This window comes from Saccopteryx bilineata, chromosome 1, assembly GCF_036850765.1.
Source record: "Saccopteryx bilineata isolate mSacBil1 chromosome 1, mSacBil1_pri_phased_curated, whole genome shotgun sequence".
NCBI classification, from domain to species: Eukaryota; Metazoa; Chordata; class Mammalia; order Chiroptera; family Emballonuridae; genus Saccopteryx; species Saccopteryx bilineata.
The window spans coordinates 325,425,578-325,443,866 of record NC_089490.1 but is presented as its reverse complement, the minus strand read 5'-3'; the positions used below and the strand labels follow the sequence as shown (position 1 = coordinate 325,443,866).

The following is an 18,289-nucleotide window of genomic DNA, read 5'->3' as shown; positions in this document are numbered from 1 at the left end:
GAGTTTATTACAACACATGGGGAGAAGGGGAACGGCAGAAAAAATTAAGAAGAGGTATAAAATGAAGTTAGTCAAAAGGTGATTGTGTGAACTTTCACCAATGGGGTGCTAGCCCTCTGAAAAAACAAAGGTCCTGATTTGTAGTGTTTGCCAACTTCCATGGTATAAATTCTTCCATTGTGGATGATTTTAAGTTACTTGTGATTTATAACTAGCTTGCAAAATTTCTATTTACTAAGTAGCTCTTGCAAGAGGTAATTATTGAGTGCCAGATGGTTGCAGAACATCACTGAGTCTTGCACACATAGCCATTAAAAAGAATGAATTAGAACCAGTTATCTTGGAAATATTTCTACAAATTTTTGTGAATCAAAATAACAGTCATATATTTATGTCCTATGATCTCATATATGTAAAACAAACAAATGTATGTGAACACAGGCATGTGTGTATGTGTATGAGAGAGAGAAGGGGGGAGAGGATATGAGTACAGAGAAAAATGTGGGTGATACACATGGGTGCCCTGGTGGGTGCTAATGTAGAAGTAGAAGAGAGAAAACAGAAAAGAAAAAGCCAAGTAAAAGAAAAATGCTGGGTCTTTTTATTTTTAAAGCATTATGTGAGATATATTTATTTTATGTAAAATTAAATATATATATATATATCAAAAAATTTTATTTTTATTTATTCATTTTAGAGAAAGTTCTAATTGCTTTTTTCACTTGGTTGTGCATTCATTGGTTATTTCTTGTATGTGCTCTGACCAGGGATTGAACCCACAACCTGCATCAGGATGACGCTCTAAACAACTGAGCTACCTGGCCAGGGCTATATATATATTAAAAAAAATTTTTAAACAGAAATAAAGTGAGGCAAAAGAATGTAAATAAGGACAGTAGTGAGTATGTGTGCTTGTGTGTATGTATCAACTAACATGGTGAGATTTTTACACAATAATTATTAAAGAAGAATAATGCATCAATAACATTAAATTTTTAAAATTCTCATTAGTGACAATATGTATCCTGTTTCAGAAATGAAGGGAAAGTCTGAAAGGGGGAAGCCATTTTCTGACGGATGCTGACCTCATGTTCACAGTGGACCACTAGGCAGGAGGGCAATGCACGTGCAATGACTGTTCTGGAGAAACCCTGACTCACTCTGACCTGAGGGTGGCCACAAGGTCAACCCTGGGACAGAGAAGAGAGGTTCTGTCACCCAACCTATCCAAATGTACCAGAAAATAACCTTTATAACACTTTTAAATGAACTCTGACATATCAAAATACCTTTGTGGATATGGAAAACCAATCCATAGTCACAGAACCACTAAATTGAACAGCTGAACTTTTTGGAACAAAACTTAGATCCCTTAATGATATAGCAATAAAATATTTCTTGACATTGGCCTGTTCTCCCAAGGTCAGAACCATAGCTCTCCCGAGACCTTCATGGTTCTCTGTGAATCTAAAATGCCCGCACAAGATGTAATTAGTCTAGCTCTGGCCAAGCTATGCTGGGCTTTAACCCATAAGTCAACTTGAAGAATGCTTTAGTGTAGGTTAAAAATAACTTCAAAACCTACTGTTTCCTAACCTGATAGGGCATCTTATTGTCACTGTTCCAAAAATATGCTATAAATACCAGAGCTGCCTGGATAGCAGGAGGGAAAGGCCAAAGGCTGAGTTTGGTTTCTAGCCTTGCCAAGGACAACCTCATCATTTTCCCTGGGACCTGGCTAATCCCTTCTCAGATCCCTTTTTCCAGGAGCAGTTAGTAAGCCATGACAGCATGCCAACTCCCAGAACACAGAGAAGCAACTGGGGTGTAAATCTTCATGCATTGTGGCAATTGAGAATAGGGTGAGGGAAACACGTTTGTGTGTGTGAAAGAGAGAAGGCAGGTGTGCATGTGTGCTTAACTGTAAAAACATTTCGTTATAACTACTTTAAGCCTAGATTAACCCATGAACACCTGCCCTGATATCTAAACAAAAACATGTAGAATTCAAAGTAGAAATGACTGCTCTGTGTAACGCAGTGCTGGGAATCTGAAATTTATAACATTTTTAGAGGGAAAGTGCAGTCTAATAGAGGGATAAGACATGGGCCCAAATAAACTTTTTTTTTTTTTAAGTGAGAGGAGGGGATATAGTGAGATAGACTCCCGCATGCACTTCGACTGAGATCGACCTGGCAACCCTGTCAAGGGCTGATGCTCGAATCAACCAAGCTATTCTCAGCACCTGAGGCTGATACACTTGGACCAACCAAGTTACCCTCAGTGCCTGGGGCAGAAGCTCAAACTAATCGAGCCACTGGCTGCGGGAGGGAAAGAGGGAGAAAAGGGGAAGAGGAAGGGGAAGAGAAGCAGATGGTTGCTTCCCTTGTGTGCCCTGATCAAGGCTTGAACCCAGGACTCTATCCACTGAGCAAACTGGCCAGGGCTGTGATAGGCTTTAGAATAAAGGCAGTTCCAGGTGTGAATCTGGCCCTATTCCCCATTAAAATTTATGACTTTGCTTGCTTTTTGGTTTTCTTACAAACTTCAATTTCCCCATCTATGAAACAAGGTGTAGTGATTAAAAGCAGAACAAGCACACTTGGTCATTTTCTTTTAAAGCTGAATTAAATTGGGGTGCCACTAGTTAACACTATACAGGTCTCAGGTGCCCAATTCTACAGCACATCTCTGTATACTGTGTTGTGTGTTCACCCCGCCACGGTCAAGTTCTAGTCAAGCCCAAAGTGACAGAGCTAGGCGTCACCTCCTGGTCCATGTGGCTTCAGAGCCCGGACTCAGCAGGCTATTAAAGTGATTGCACAGATCCCTCAATCAAGTCAACATAAGAGGTTTGGCGACCAGGAAGCAAGGCATTTTAGCTAAGGCTGTTACCTGCTCTATGAATCTGAAACCTGGAACTGTAACATTTATGTATCCTGGAGCTAGGACTGGTTATATACTGTGTTTTACATTGGAAAATATTAAGGATAGGGAGAAATTGAAATTAGCCTTACTCAAAAGTTTTCCTAAAGCTCAAATAGGGAATCAGAAGTGGACCTTGGAGTAATGGTGTACCCAAACCAGACCTCATAGTTTTGGAAATCTAATGCCCCTCACATCTCTAAGCACATTTTCATGTAGTTTCAAGGCACTTATACATGTCTCACCATGAATAACCTGGTTCTTTATTCCCCTTAAGTGTTACTATGAAGAAAATTGAAAATGAATGTAAAGGCACCTTATATTATAAATTGTGAAGTTGGAGAAAAAAATGCTTTAATATTATTAAAGGCTTAAAAAAAAAACCCCACTAGTCAAAGTATTCAAAATTTTGAGCCCTGGCCAGTTGGCTCAGTGGTAGAGCGTCAGCCTGGCATGCAGAAGTCCCGGGTTCGATTCCCAGCCAGGGCACACAGGAGAAGCACCCATCTGCTTCTCCACCCCTCCCCCTCTCCTTCCTCTCTGTCTCTCTCTTCCCCTCCCGCAGCGAGGCTCCATTGGAGCAAAGTTGGCCTGGGCGCTGGGGATGGCTCTGTGGCCTCTGCCCCAGGCGCTGGAGTGGCTCTGGTTGTGACAGAGCAACGCCCCGGAGGGGCAGAGCATCGCCCCCTGGTGGGCAGAGCGTCGCCCCTGGTGGGAGTGCCGGGTGGATCCCGGTGGGGCACATGTGGGAGTCTGTCAGACTGTCTCTCCCCGTTTCCGGCTTCAGAAAAATACAAAAAAAAAATAAATTAATAAATTAAAAAATTTTTGAGTTAACAGCTCAGATGGGAAATAGACTGTAGAGCATGAATACGTCCAGACCTGGCTCCATTTCCAGCGCCACTGACTCGGCTACACCGTGTCCAAGCTCCCCACTGGGAGTGCAGGAGGAGAGGGGAAGGTCCTAGAATGGGTCTGTCTGTAAAAAGTTCAATTTTTTGGTTCCAAAATTCCTATCAAAGTGACACCCTTAAAATTACAGCCCAGGTTTTAGGAAAAAACTTCATTTCCCACCTGTATGGAGACATTCCCACATACACATCCTCCAAGATAACAAACAAGTAAAATCTTGTTTCCAAAGGTTTTATTACATATATTGTAAATGTTAAAACTTTCTTAGGCTTTGTATCTAATGTACATCAGAGTGTAACTCATCTCATTCAGGAGAAACAGGCAGTCGGGTGCTGAGAACACAGGCGAGTGCACATGCTTCCAGGCAAGCTTCAGCAGCTCTTGTCTTAGGCCAAGAAAGGGGCCTCTGCAGACCAGATCCCTGCTCCCTCAGGAAGCAAGCGGGGTGCTTCCTGGCTGAGGACACATTTCCATAGCATCTGTGGTCTACAATGCAATCCCTTTAACCTTTCATCAGACTATTCAAAAATACAGAGAAGGTATCATGAATTAACTGACTTTAAGTCAGTGCTACAGAAGCGAGGAGAAAAAATTAATGCACAAAAATGCTGGGGGACACAGATATGGTTAGGTTAAAAACACTTATTACAAGCAGATTACCTTTCCCATCTTAAAAAAAAACATACTGGGAACTGGATTAACCCAATTCCCAAGTCCTTAACAAACAGGGTATCAATCAAGGAAAAGATATGTTGCACCTTAAAATTAGGAAAGCCTATTCTTAATTTAAATGGGGGGAAAGAGAAAACATAAAACAAATTAACCAAAATAAAGTCAGAATGATTGTTTATATTTTACAGTCTCTAATTAAGCACATAAAACTGTACTATTTAATATATTTCTCCATGAACTTTTTGTGAAATTCAGACCGCAGAGTATCATTGACAAATCTTTTGTCTTTCTTCTGATCATCTACACCTTTTGCACAGTTTTTGAAAACAACATCATCATCCCACCTGAAGGAAAAAAAGGAAATCTAGTGTTTTTATAATGCTTGTATCAGGAGACAAACACCATGTAAATTGCAAAGCTTAGTCATTACACAGAAAGATGCTCAGCAGGTATATAGAGGCAGCAATTATACCAAAAAGAATAAAGTAATTCTGAATAAGGTGTAATCTTGCTTTAAAATAGCATAAAGGGCAATTCCTATTTAGAACATTATCCAGTCTAAGAAACTTCAATTAATTCAGAAAGCAGAAATACCTACATTTTAACTGCATAAATATTGAAAATTTTCAGGTCAGAAACAGAGGTAGTACTTGGTACCTGCCTGGGCAGCACAGACAGCTCATAACTGACCAATTTACTGTAGTTCAGATTATGTAGTTTAAGGATTTTTTTTTTTTTTTTTTTTTTTGCATTTTTCTGAAGCTGGAAACAGGGAGAGACAGTCAGACAGACTCCCGCATGCGCCCGACCGGGATCCACCCGGCATGCCCACCAGGGGGCGACGCTCTGCCCACCAGGGGGCGATGCTCTGCCCATCCTGGGCGTCGCCATGTTGCGACCAGAGCCACTCTAGCGCCTGGGGCAGAGGCCACAGAGCCATCCCCAGCACCCGGGCCATCTTTGCTCCAATGGAGCCTTGGCTGCGGGAGGGGAAGAGAGAGACAGAGAGGAAGGCGCGGCGGAGGGGTGGAGAAGCAAATGGGCGCTTCTCCTATGTGCCCTGGCTGGGAATCGAACCCGGGTCCTCCGCACGCTAGGCCGACGCTCTACCGCTGAGCCAACCGGCCAGGGCCTAGTTTAAGGATTTTATCTACTCTTTCATCAGCTAACATTTGGTAATCGTCGCTGAACTATTTACATTCTACGACAAAAGAAGACAGGCCTGGCCTATAACAATTAAGGCACATGTACTGGAGCACAGCTGCACTAATCGGACAGAAACAGCACCTGCAGAGCCTAGGGCAGGCCTGTGGTTGGATTCCCTGGGCTGGGTTTCACAAGGCACAAGCATAAACACACCCAGGGATGGGCTATAAACCACATTTTACAGAAAATCAAGACTGTAATTTTAAATACCATCTAGCATATACAACACAAACCCATCATGTAACCTATATACTTTCACAAATACACATGAAACGAAAGCCCATGTAACATGTGTTTGTGTGCCCATGTATGTGTGCCAGGAGAAACTGCACATAGAAAGTAAGCAAAGAACGTGGTCATCTTTGGGAGTGTCAGTAAAGTCACTATCGTGCAGGACAGTTAAGTAAAAAGCTAAGCAGAGCCAGTTCAAATGTGACCTGCATATTAAGACACATCCCAATCTCCAAACAATTCCATTCGCATCCAAACAGGACAGAAGAACAAATTATATAGTTTAATATTAATATAATCAATGTAGTTTTTTTTCTTCACCCATTCTCTCAGGTCACTCCCAAAGGCGTTTAGCCCCTCCTTCTCACCACCAACACTGCTCTTCCATCATGTATCAAATGCGACAGCCACTTCATGGTGCTCATTTTAGTTACCCTGTCATCAGTATTTGACCTAATCACTGTTCTCCTCTCAAAAGCAAGATTTCTTGCTTGGCTTCCAACATACCCCCCCCCAATATCTTTTAATTTTCCTCCTTCCTCCTGGATGCTCCTTCTTAGCCTATTTTTTTTTCCTTCAAAATTCATTCAGTCAATACTTATTGAGCACCTAGTATGTACTGGGCACCTAGTATGTTCCAGGTATTGATACCTAATCAGCTATCTAACCTCTAAACATTATCCCAGGATCAGTTCTCGGAAGTTCTCGGACTTCTCGCTAGCTGTACTTATCCCATCTAGTCTTCATGGCTTTAGATAAAAAAAATTTTTTTTTTTTTAATTCAGTGAGAGGACAGGAGGCAGAGACAGGCTCCCGTATGTGCCCTGACCATGATCCACCCAGCAAGCCCACTAGGTGGAGATGCTCTGCCCATTTGGGGCATTGCTCTGTTACTCAGCAACCAAGCTCTTCTTAGTGCCTGAAGCAGAGGTGATGGAGCCATTCTCAGTGCCCAGGGCCAACTTGCTCCAATTGGGTCATGGTTGCAGGAGGGGGGTGGGGAGGGAAGGAGGGAGACAGAGCAAGAGGGGGAAGGGTGGAGAAATAGTCACTTCTCCTGTGTGCCCTGCCCAAGAATCCAACCCGGGACATCCACAAGCCAGGCTGATGCTCTACTACTGAGCCAACAGGCCAGGGCCAATAGAAATCTTCTTTAAGTTGATAGCTCCCAAATTCATTACCTCCAGCCTGGATTAAGTCCAGAACCATTTATCAAGCTACCTACTCAACATTTCCACACAGATTTTTGTAACATTCCAAACTTCACGTCTTATATCTGCTGCCTCCCCTACCACAACCTTTGTTTATATTCTTCCCCACCTTGATTCTTTTAATTGTTCAGTTCAAATACCTTAGAATCTGGTCTCTGATAAAATGTCACTCGCTAGCTAATTCCCTTCTTTGACTATGCTGCTGCCATTGTAAGAAGTCGAGTTTTTACTATGAATGAGTTGGGAAGCCACTGGATGGCTTAAACCAGGAGACTGTGATCTTTCATTTTAAAGGCCAACACTGCTAAGAAAACTGAGGTGGGTCTGGACAGTGGTGAGCGTGCAAGAAGACCGGTTAGGGGCCTTGCGCCACTCTGGATGGAGGTGGTAGCAGCAGAGGTGGTGAGAAATATTAGGTCTAGTTTAAAAGTTAAGCCTACTGGCTTCCTTGATCACCTTATACAAAATACCAACCAACTTCCCTCCCGCTCAGTACTTCCTATAAGCTGTTCAGTTTATTTTCCTATGTATCATGATCTGAAGTACTACATTCAGTATTTGTTTGTACTCTCTCCCCGTTCAGCTCCTCTACTCCACCCCTCCACACACACACACACACTGCACAGAAAAGAGCGTGGCGGGCCTAAAACTGCCACCCTTAGAAGGCCTGCTTGCAAGGCTAGCAACTGGGCTGGTGTGTGGAAACCTAGACTCCAGGAATCTTCTATCACTGCGCTTAGACTGTCTGTACAAAACAATGTGGTTTATGCTGAACACCTATGTCCCTTCTGGAAGTCTGAATTTTGGTATGTGCCAGGCAGGGGTTACCGCTATGACTAGCCGGCAACAAAAACACTGGGCACTGAGTCTCTAATGGGCCTCCCTGGGCAGAAACGTTGCACACGTGTTACTGTGTTTTCGCTGCTAGGGGAATGGACGTGCTCTGTGTGACCCTTCATGGAAGGGACAGAGAGTAAAGAAGCATGCACCTGGACCCTTTGATGTCTTGTCATGTCTACAACTACATGCTGCCCCGAGTCCTTCTAGTGAGTCTCTGAATGTGAAGGGTGGTCTTGGGGCCCCTTGACACATACACCTAAAATGTCAACTTAGTAGGGTCAAAGCCTCAGCGCACTGCTCCGCCTCTAATGCTTAGAACAATTATCTGGTACACGGCTAGCTACTGTAAATATCTACTGAACAGGAATTATTTTCTTCCCTTATCCCTCTTCCACTATCCCAAAATCTGACAGGGAGAGTATCAGTGGAAAGTGGGAGGTAGAAGCCTTACATAATACAGTTTGCTATGAAACTTATAATCCGTGTATTTATTTCAAACTCATTATTGTATCGTACCTTCTTTTAACTTTGAAGTTGGCCTGAGGCTGGGATGGGCCAGTGAGATTAAGGAGAGGGTTTCCACTCAGAATGTTTTCCATTCGAATCCTTTCTTCTTCAGCTTTTTGTTCTTGTTCCTGAGAATGACAGGGGAAGGTTTACATCCACTTATACTAACTCCAGGGTCAATCTTCTTTATTATTTTAAAAGACTGTCAGCAATAAGCATTAAGGTAGTATTGTTTTTCAAGACATACCGGAAAAGTCTTATTTCAAAATAAGATAATTTGACATTATTATAATAAATATTTCACACATGCCAACATACATTCATTAGTCTATTCTGACTGAAATACTTCAAATGCATACTTTAAACTATTTTTTGTGAATGAGACAGAGAGAGTGACAGATAGGGACAGACAGGAAGGGAGAGAGATGAGAAGCATCAAGTATTTGTTCTGGCATCTTAGTTACTCATTGATTACTTTCTCTTATGTGCCTTGACCAGGGGGCTCCAGCAGACCAAGTAACCCCTTGGTCTCAAGCTGGTGAGCCTTGCTCAAACCAGAAGAGCCACGCTCAAACTGGCAACCTCAGGGTTTCAAATCTGGGTCCTCCTTGTCCCAGTCTGATGCTCTATTCACTGTGCCACTGCCTGGTCAGGCAAACTATTTTATTTCTTAAAGTATATACATAATTGCTTATTGTAAGAGGGTACACCAATAAACATTCTAATAATTTAAGAACATATTAAACATCAAAAAGATGTTTAGGGCCCTGGCCTGTTGGCTCAGTGGTAGAGCATCGGCCCAGCGTATGGATGTCCCTGGTTGGATTCCCAGCCAGGGCACACAGGAAAAGCACCCATCTGCTTCTCCACCCTTCCCTCTCTCCTTTCTCGCTCTCTCTCTCCTCCCCTCCAACAGTCAGGCTTCAATGGAGCAAAGTTGGTCCATATGCTGAGGATGGCTCCATGGCCTCTACCTCAGGCACTAGAATGGCTCTGGTTGCAGCATAACAATGCCCAGATGGCCGAGCATTGCCCCCTGGTGGACATGCCAGGTGGATCCCAGTCAGGTGCATGTGGGAGTCTGTCTGTGTCTCCCCCCCCCAGCTTCTCCCTTTGGAAAAATAAAAAAAAACAAAAAATAAGATGTTTAACAAACAATTTTTAAAGAAGGGCTATACATAACTGATTATAAATACTTTTTATTTTTAATTATTAACAATGTAAACTTGAATCTCTAGGATTGGTGACTAGTAATTATCAACCAAGTACTTCCTAAAATAAGATAGGCTATTAAATTATATTGTTAACATGCATTTCTACCAATTTATCTGAAGTTTATCCATTTTGTTCCTATGGTTTATCTCTACTTTCTTTTTTTATTTTTTATTTTTCTTAAGTGAGAAGCAGGGAGGCAGAGACAGACTTCTGCATGTGCCCAGATCAGGATCCACCCAGCAAACCCCCTAAGGGGCAATGCTCTGCCCATCTGGGGCTGTTGCTCCATTACTCAGCGAATGAGCTATTTTAGCACCTGAGGCGAGGCCATGGAGCCATCCTCAGTGCCCGGGGGGCCAACTTCAGGACCAACTTGCTCCAACGCAGGAAGAGAGAGATAAGAGAGTGAGAAAAGAGGGAAGGGAGGGGTAAAAAAGCAAACAGTCATTTCTTGTGTGTGCCAAGACTGAGACCCAAACCCAGGGTATCCACATGCTGGGCCGACGTTCTACCATTGAGCCAACCAGCCAGGGCGGTTACTTTCTATTTTTATACCTTTCATATTGTAAGTTACAAGCCTTTTTTTCACTTTCATTTTAGCACTGACCTCTTTAAGTTCAAATCCCTGTCAGTTTCATTCTTAGAATTAGGAACATACAATGTCTAAAATCCTCAACTAAACCTCTAGCTCTATATGATTCCATGTATCTTAAAGCAGTGGTTTCCAACCTTTTTTGGGCCATGGACCGGTTTAATGTCAGAAAATATTTTCACGAACCGGCCTTTAGGGTGGGACGGATAAATGTATCATGTGACCGAGACAAGCATCAAGAGTGAGTCTTAGGCGGATGTAACAGAGGGAATCTGGTCATTTTTTAAAAATAAAACATCATTCAGACTAAAATATAAATAAAACGGAAATAATGTAAGTTATTTATTCTTTCTCTGCGGACCAGTACCAAATGGCCCACAGACCGGTACTGGTCTGCGACTCGGGGGTTGGGGACCACTGTCTTAAACCAAAGATAAATCCCACTTTGCTGTGTCTCGTGGATGATAGAAATGGATGACTTAACAGATCAAGGAAAGAGACTTTCTGCAAGTCCATTTAAAATAAATCTACGGGCACACTCTCCCTCCTTGGAGCATGCCTACACTTTCCCTTCCCCTTCCCTCTTTTCTTCCCCCATTGGTGTCATCTCCTAAACCCTGGGGGTCCTCACGAGACTTGCAATGGCAGTGGCAGCTGTCCCAGGCTAACCCCTGAACCCATCTCCAAGGCCCCTTTCTCTGACTTCCCAGTGTAGGCTCATTTCTTCCCCATAAGATTTCTAGACAGGCAAGGCAGCCCCCCAGACTCTCCACTGCTGCTTCTTCTAGTCTAGGCCCTTCCTTGTTTCCCTGTCCCCAGCTTTAATAAACATACCCTCAGAATCATCTGGCCTCGTGTTGTGAAATTTTTCCTGCATAAAGTCAAGAATCCACAACACTACCAGCTGGCCCTAAGCTGACCTGGAGGGCCAGGTCCCTAAACAAAAAATTTAAAAAAAAAGTAAAATAAATCTACATTAAACCACTTGGAAAAATAACCCGATTTTTAATACAGGCTAATAATACTTCATTTTAACATCCAGATGTAAACACTTAACTTTTTTGTTCTGAGGCCATAAAACTAGAAGGTGAGCAAATGCAATTTTCAGATGAAAAAGATAATTTAGGCCATTGCTCAGACCTTTAAGAAGGTCAGGAATAGCTATCATAGAGTAATAACAGATATACAGTTTATTGAAAGCTATTTATTTTAAACAATTATATTGATGCTGAAATTTAAGACATTTCTGAGATGCTAGAAAACTAAGAGCTCAAGTATACAACGCATCAAACTTTCTTGGAACACAGCCCCATTTCCTTATAGATGTACTGTCTATGGCTGCGGGTGCTACAACAGCAGAGCTGAGTAGTTGTGACAAGAGCAGTGTGGCCGACAATAAATATTTAATATCTGGCCCTTTCCAGAAAGTTTCCCAGCCCCTGACATAGGCAGACTGGTTTAAAATGTTATTTTGGGTCATTCAAAAATCAACCACTAAGAAAGCTAGGGCAACAGAGACAAAAGAATTAAAAACTGTCATTCAACCCCAACAAGCACCAACACATTTCTGTACAGAGATTAGATGAACCTCACAAAATTAAAGATCTAAAATGTTTATCCTCCCTAAAGGTTAACCAATGCATTTAAATTGCTTCTCTTTATGCATTCAGATCTGTTACATAAACCAAAAGAATTTGGAATAGAACAAGTGCCCTCTACTGGTGTACACGTGTATTAGGAATATTCTTAAATTCTTTGATTTCTACAATTAGATACAAAACTTACAGGCTATTATAGAGGTTATGCTATCTTATGCCAAACTTTGATCAGAGCTGAATATTTAAATACTTCTCTTTTTTCAGTCTAAATTCTAGCAGTCTTCAAAGCCTATCTCAAATTCAACCTCTTTTCTGAGTTCTGCCCTGACCCTCTGACCCACACGAAATCCACCCCTCTAGATTCAAAGCAACAACTGACGTCAGTCTTTTTCTCTAAGTCTTCTTTTTTTTAAATAGGAACAATTCTTGGCTCAAATGAAATCTTACAAAGACTCCATAAAAAAGCTGCTCTATTCTGGTTGAAAGTGGAGGCTGATATCTCTAACTTGAATATCTCACATTGTATTAAATTCAACATGGTCCAAAGAGAACTCACCATCTCTTTCCTCTCCACCTAACTGTACCCATCCTTCTGTTAGTATATGGCACCAACATCTACCCAGAGCATGGGGGTCATCTTTACTGGGACCCCTGATCAGCCACTTTATCTGATCAAGTCTACCCCCTCAATAGCTCTATCAGCATCTGTTTGTTTACTTTTCAATTCCAACTCCTCTATTGTGCATGATTCTCTTGCCTGCACATGAGGATTACTAAAACGGCCTCCTACACCAGTTTGTTCCAGTGTACCCGCCATACGTCTGCCACAGTATCTTTCTAAACCTCATATCCAATCTCACCAATTTCCTGTAGAGACTAGCTTTTCACATCCTCAGAACAGAGTCCAAACTCCTTTAGCACTGGTTTACCAACCTCTAATGCTTCTGACCTGCTCTTGCCTCCCTAGTTTCACCTCATTTTTATTACTAGGGTCCTTTTAATGCTTATAACCAACTTTGTGTTAGATAACACTTTTCTCCAATTATGTAAATTCAGAGACTGTGGGGACTCAGATAAATTAGCTAGATTGGCCTAGGTCAGAGAAAATCTATAAATATTAACGACTGCTCCAACAAGTGCCTGGAAAGAAGGCTGAGGCAGGAGGCGAGGAGAGACAGAGAATGACCTCATTATATCCATGAGTTCTGTGCAGGCCACAGCTAAGGCCTAATCATTCTTTATTCTTTTGACACTTGATAGACATTAACTAAATGTCTATTGAGCAAACAAACTAAGTGGATAAAGAGCAACTTGATAAATGTTACATTATAAAGCATATCTGAACTATCTGGAAAGAATTTATAACATAACCAACAGAATTAAAATATCACAAAAAATACCAAATTTATAGATCTACAAGTGCTATACTACCTGGACATGGCAGGGACAATTTCTAGTATATTACTTGAATTAGAAATCCTTCTATCTTAGTTTTTGCAAGAAGATGTAAATATTTAACACGGTGACTTCACCTTCCTGGCCTGCTCTTCAGCTCTTTCTTTTTTAATTTTTTCTAGTTCTGCAAGAAGAGCTGCAGTATCATCGTCATCACTCTCTTCTTCAAAATCTTCATCTTCATCTTCCTCCTAAAAAAGAACAGAAGTAGCCAGGAGATTAGAGAGAAAATTCATAATACTCATTTTTCCCCCCCATAAAAATTGCACTTATTAGATCTTAGGAGATTTAATTTTTCTAGTGGGAAAAATACATGCACCTAAATATGATTAAAATTAACCAACCAAAAAAATAAAACCCCACAAAAAACTCATGAATACTTACTAAAATGTCAACTCTGATGTTTCAGAAATTATAACAAACACTATAACAAAGAACCTTTCAAATTTCCAAAGGGGAATTTAGATACGAGACTATTTCAAAACTAGACAAGGATCACTCTACACTATTACGCAGTACAACTGTACAGAGTGCATCATCCTGAGAACCGAAAATAGCTTTACACAGCTCAAAACAACTTAAAGCTAGGAAGTAGGCATAATCAAAAGTATAAAAAGGGTGCTAAAGTCTAAGAAGAAACCAATTTCAAATGAATAATTATTCAGATTCAGAGTTTTCTATCTCTAATTACTGAATTATTTCATTCAATCTGGATACTCTAGAATTAATTACTGAATAGGTGCTTAATTAGATGATACTCATAAAAGGTCACTCAGATTTTTTCCCTGTATGTATAAAACCACAAATTCATTATAGGCTGTGGATCCCATTACATTTTAGTATTAACTAAAGCATTAATCCTCACAAACCTTCCACTTAGATCACTTCCCGCCCTAAGCAGAGGAAGCCATTAAGTGCAGTGCACACCTGGAGGGGCATCACTGCTGTCTAATAATGTCAGAGGCTGCTGGGCTCAGTCTAGGGCTGTTACTGGTCGAGAGCCCAGTCTGAAGAGTGCCTTCTGGAGGTCCGTAACATGGCAGCCCAAACTCTGTGGTTTAATACAGGGAATTATTTTTTTAGGTAAGCATATTCTCCTTAGATCACTTCCTCATTTAGTTCTCTAGAGATCAAACTTATTCTTGAAATTTGATTAACCAAACAATAGCACTTTTTGTTTTAAAATCAACTATAAAGTTTAAAAAAATCAATTATAAAGCTTATCATTTGGGTAACAGTTAAGTAAAGACAAATACAGCGCGCTTCTTAAAGTCAAAAGAATAAAAAATGCTACAAATAAACATGCTATAAATTACTACGGAGATGAAAGGAGAAAACAAAACAGACATCGGTTAGAGGGTCATCGGCGTCAAGGTTGGCGGCAGGGATCTGGTCTAACCGAGGCTTCTTGGACACTGACGAGGAGGTTGTATGTTCTGGGGAAAAACAACATCATTTAGCTTACTGAAACAAATAGTGCATTTCTTTTAACACTTTAGGAACCTGTAGGCACAAAGAACTTAAGAGTATAATTATCATGACAAGAGATCAAAACCACAATGCCTGGCAAATACGTAAACCCTTGGTAATAAATATTTGCTGAGTAAATTAATGAAAGTATTGATTTTTAATATGGGAATTGTAGCCTCTCTCAGGAAATTTAGAGAATAGTTCACATAAACTGGAAATATATTCCCCTAGATGCCTTCAAATAGCCAGGGACTAGAATAGGAGGACTTCCTACTCAGAAACTAAGGGGCTTCATAAAGGTCTAGCTCTTATAATCAAAAACTCCTTGGCCTCAACTGAAACAATGGCTGCTAAATAGCCCCAGGTCATCCTGTTCCTTCTAATATAGAGCCACAAAAAGATGAAACTGGAATCAACATTATCATCTTTAAACTAATCTAACCTAGTCTAGTCTAATCTAATCCTATCATATCATATTATACATATTTAGCAAAGTGGTGCAGCTCACGCCAGTGGATAGAGCATCAACCTGGGACACTGAGGTCCCAGGTTCGAAACCCTGAGATCACTAGCATAAACAAGGGGTCACTGGCTGGGTTGGAGCCCCCCAGTCAAGGCATATATGAGAAAGCAATCAATGAACAACTAAAGTGCTGCATCTCACCTCTCTCCTTTCCTGTTTTTCTGTCTCTCTCGCTCAAATAAACAAATAAATAAGTAAAAACAAAAATAGTAATCTGTTCCAATTACCAAGTGAAAAAAAACCCAACTGTCAGCACTTCTGAGAGTCAATGCCTGGGACAGTGCTGGTACCTCGAGTTGGACGATCTCGGTTTTTCTCTCTTGCAGCAGCTCTCTCCCTCTCTTCCAGCTCTCTTCTGAAGTCACGGTTCCGAACCTCTTCAGGGGCATCCTGAGTGGTCTGCCTACAGTGTAAACAAACCAGGGCAAAAATATTTCTAAAAACACATACCCACACACACATGTTGCCTGCCTGTGGTGGCATAGTGGATTGAGCATTGACGTGGACCGCTGAGGTTGCTGGTTCAAAACTCCGGGCTTGCCTGGTCAACGCACATACAGGAAGCAACTATCAGCTGATATTTCCCTTTCCCCCTGCCCTTTCTCTCTCTCTCTCTCTCTCTCTTCTTTCTCTAAAAAATCAATAAAATCTTAAACAAAAACAACTAAAAACACAAAACATGTCTATAGCAATGGAAGATAATTCACAAAAAGCTCCTGTCTCTCAAGCACAAAAGAAGAAACTGGACAAGATAATTAGCCTAACTTGAGGATTACTAACAGGCATCCTTGTGATATTTCCAATATTTCATGAACTCCCAAATGAATCTCATAGATTCCCATGATAAGGTTGCGCAGAAAAACGAAAATGTCTTCGTATTCGTAGCTCAACTTGGGGCATGTTACAGTAACACTTTTATTCTCATATTGATAAGCATTGACAGCGCAGTCTCTCTCTGAAGCAATGCATTATTTTTCTGTCCACATCCGGACATTCTCAGTTAATAGGAATTTTTGCTTAATAAATATCTGGTAGATTTTCACAATTAGAGGATAATTTTTTTTAATTTTATTTATTGATTTGAGGGAGCAAGGAGAGAGAGAGAAATACTGACTTGTTGGTCCACTTATTTATTTATGCATTCATTGGTTGATTCTTGTGTGTGCCCTAACTGGAGCCTGAACCCACAACCCTGGCATATTGGGTCAATGCTCTAACCAACCAAGCTTCCAGGCAGGGCAGAGCATAATTTTAGTATTACATATTTTATTGCACTCTACCCATATAAAAATAAATAACTGAAGTGATATAGAGTTGGTCTTGCTTTGTGAACAAGAAAAAACGAAGTCTTCATTACCTATATTTTATCTTTGTATGAGATGGTAGGTCTCTACTTGAATACTGCTTTGAGAGTTGGCTCAAATCACCTTCTCCTTTTCCTCTGCCACCTCTTGCAGGTTCAAAAGTTGGCCGAGCTGCTGTTGTCATCTTTTATGCTTTGAAGAAAAGTAGTATCAAGTTATTTCACACAACAAATGTTCTGTTCTAAAAGTTTCCATACCTCCAAACTTAATTAAATAACCTCAAACAAAAGTTTTCAAGACGACAAATAATGAGGCACAGGGTGTACAAGAAATATGGCTTCTTAGGTAACATCTATCTAGTACAAAAATTCCGCAACGAAGATTTGGAGTTTGTGTTCCTGTTCTCCTACTGGCTCTATGGCCTTGGGTAAGTCACCTAGCCTAGCTTAAGTCTTTGTCACCTGTGGAATGGGGACATTCCTCCCAGAGTTACAGTATTATGAAATAGGACAAGGCAAAGCCTTAGTAAAATACAATGCTGCCACAACCAAATTTCAAAACTTCTCAGCTCCACCTTACTCCCCCAGACTCCCTAAGGTTCGCATTTTATCAAAACCTCACACAACAGAAAACGGGGTAGTAACTACAAAAAGTGTTTAAAAATCACAAAAACATATATTTTAAACGCAATTACTGAATGGCCTATATAAAAAGTGTTACTTGTGCAAACTTCTGCAGCCTTTTGTTGATCCTACTGTCTCTTACAACATAACATACATCAGATATATTGCAGGTCATAATTTAAGCAATGCTCAAAAGACAGGAACCTCATCCTCAAAGGATGCTGACAGAATCAGGGACCCCTTACTTATGTTACGTTTGATTATGGAAAAGCCAAAAATAACATCTCATAGAATTGACTCCTAAACCGCCGTCAATCCCAGAAAGCAAGTGTAGTATGCGGAGGATGTTAGGGGAACTGGCATACGTCTCCAGATTTCCAAAAAAGGGGAAAGGGATGTAGCCAAGGGGACGAACCAGGGTTTCCTGCCGCTGGGGGCGCTGCCGCCTCCCACACACCCCTGGATAATTCTCATTACCGTCTACCGAGTGTTCGCCTTCGGGATGTCACCAGGAACTGGCTGACCCTTGGCCTTGCAGACTCGGCAGGGGCGGGGAGGCCCGGACCCTGCTTAACACTATCTGCAATGCTGCCTTCGCGCTGCGCTCGCCGCGGCGCCAGGAACTCGAGACGCGCCCACGGCGCCCGGCTCCGCCACCCGCCCGCCACTCTGGGGCTCGCTCCACACGCGCGCGGCTCTCCACCGGCCACTCGGAGCCCAACCGCCTCTTCTCGCCCCATTCGGATGCGAAGACAAACTGCTATCCCCTCACCACTCACGTCGGCCGAGGTCCAGCTGGGCAGCCTGCGGAGATCACACTGACACCATATCGACCCTTGACTCCCAGAATCCTCTGCACCCGGGGAGCCAAAACCCAAGACCCGGAAGCAAACCCCAGGCCCTTTCGCCGCACTTCAGAGGCGGAGGCAGCGACCAATCCGCAGAAACCGAGGTGGAAGTCGATGTGACGACAATGAGGGGCGGGGCCGAAACGGCCCAGGGGGC

At 41.9% G+C, this 18,289-nt stretch overlaps 2 protein-coding genes across 3 annotated transcripts in view; one reads left to right on the top strand and one right to left on the bottom strand.

The window, feature by feature from the left end:
- Window positions 1–4,052: 4,052 nt before the first annotated feature.
- On the bottom strand, window positions 4,053–18,203 carry CWC15 (CWC15 spliceosome associated protein homolog). 2 transcript variants are annotated; one of them, XM_066248239.1, is made up of 7 exons: window positions 18,064–18,203; window positions 16,715–16,853; window positions 15,648–15,760; window positions 14,712–14,800; window positions 13,442–13,555; window positions 8,514–8,632; window positions 4,053–4,853 (listed from the first exon to the last, which is right to left on the bottom strand). In XM_066248239.1, the coding sequence occupies exons 2-7, from the start codon at window positions 16,843–16,845 to the stop codon at window positions 4,724–4,726; spliced, it is 696 nt and encodes a 231-aa protein (XP_066104336.1). In that variant the 5' UTR covers window positions 16,846–16,853; window positions 18,064–18,203; the 3' UTR covers window positions 4,053–4,723. The 2 variants fall into 2 exon arrangements, with proteins under 2 accessions (XP_066104336.1, XP_066104342.1); XM_066248245.1 differs by having other exon boundaries at window positions 18,057–18,158.
- Window positions 18,101–18,289, top strand: part of KDM4D (lysine demethylase 4D) — a 31,141-nt gene continuing 30,952 nt past the window's right edge. The window contains exon 1 of the mRNA XM_066248225.1: window positions 18,101–18,236. The gene's annotated coding sequence lies outside the window, so the exon portion shown is untranslated. The remainder of the gene's footprint in view (window positions 18,237–18,289) is intronic.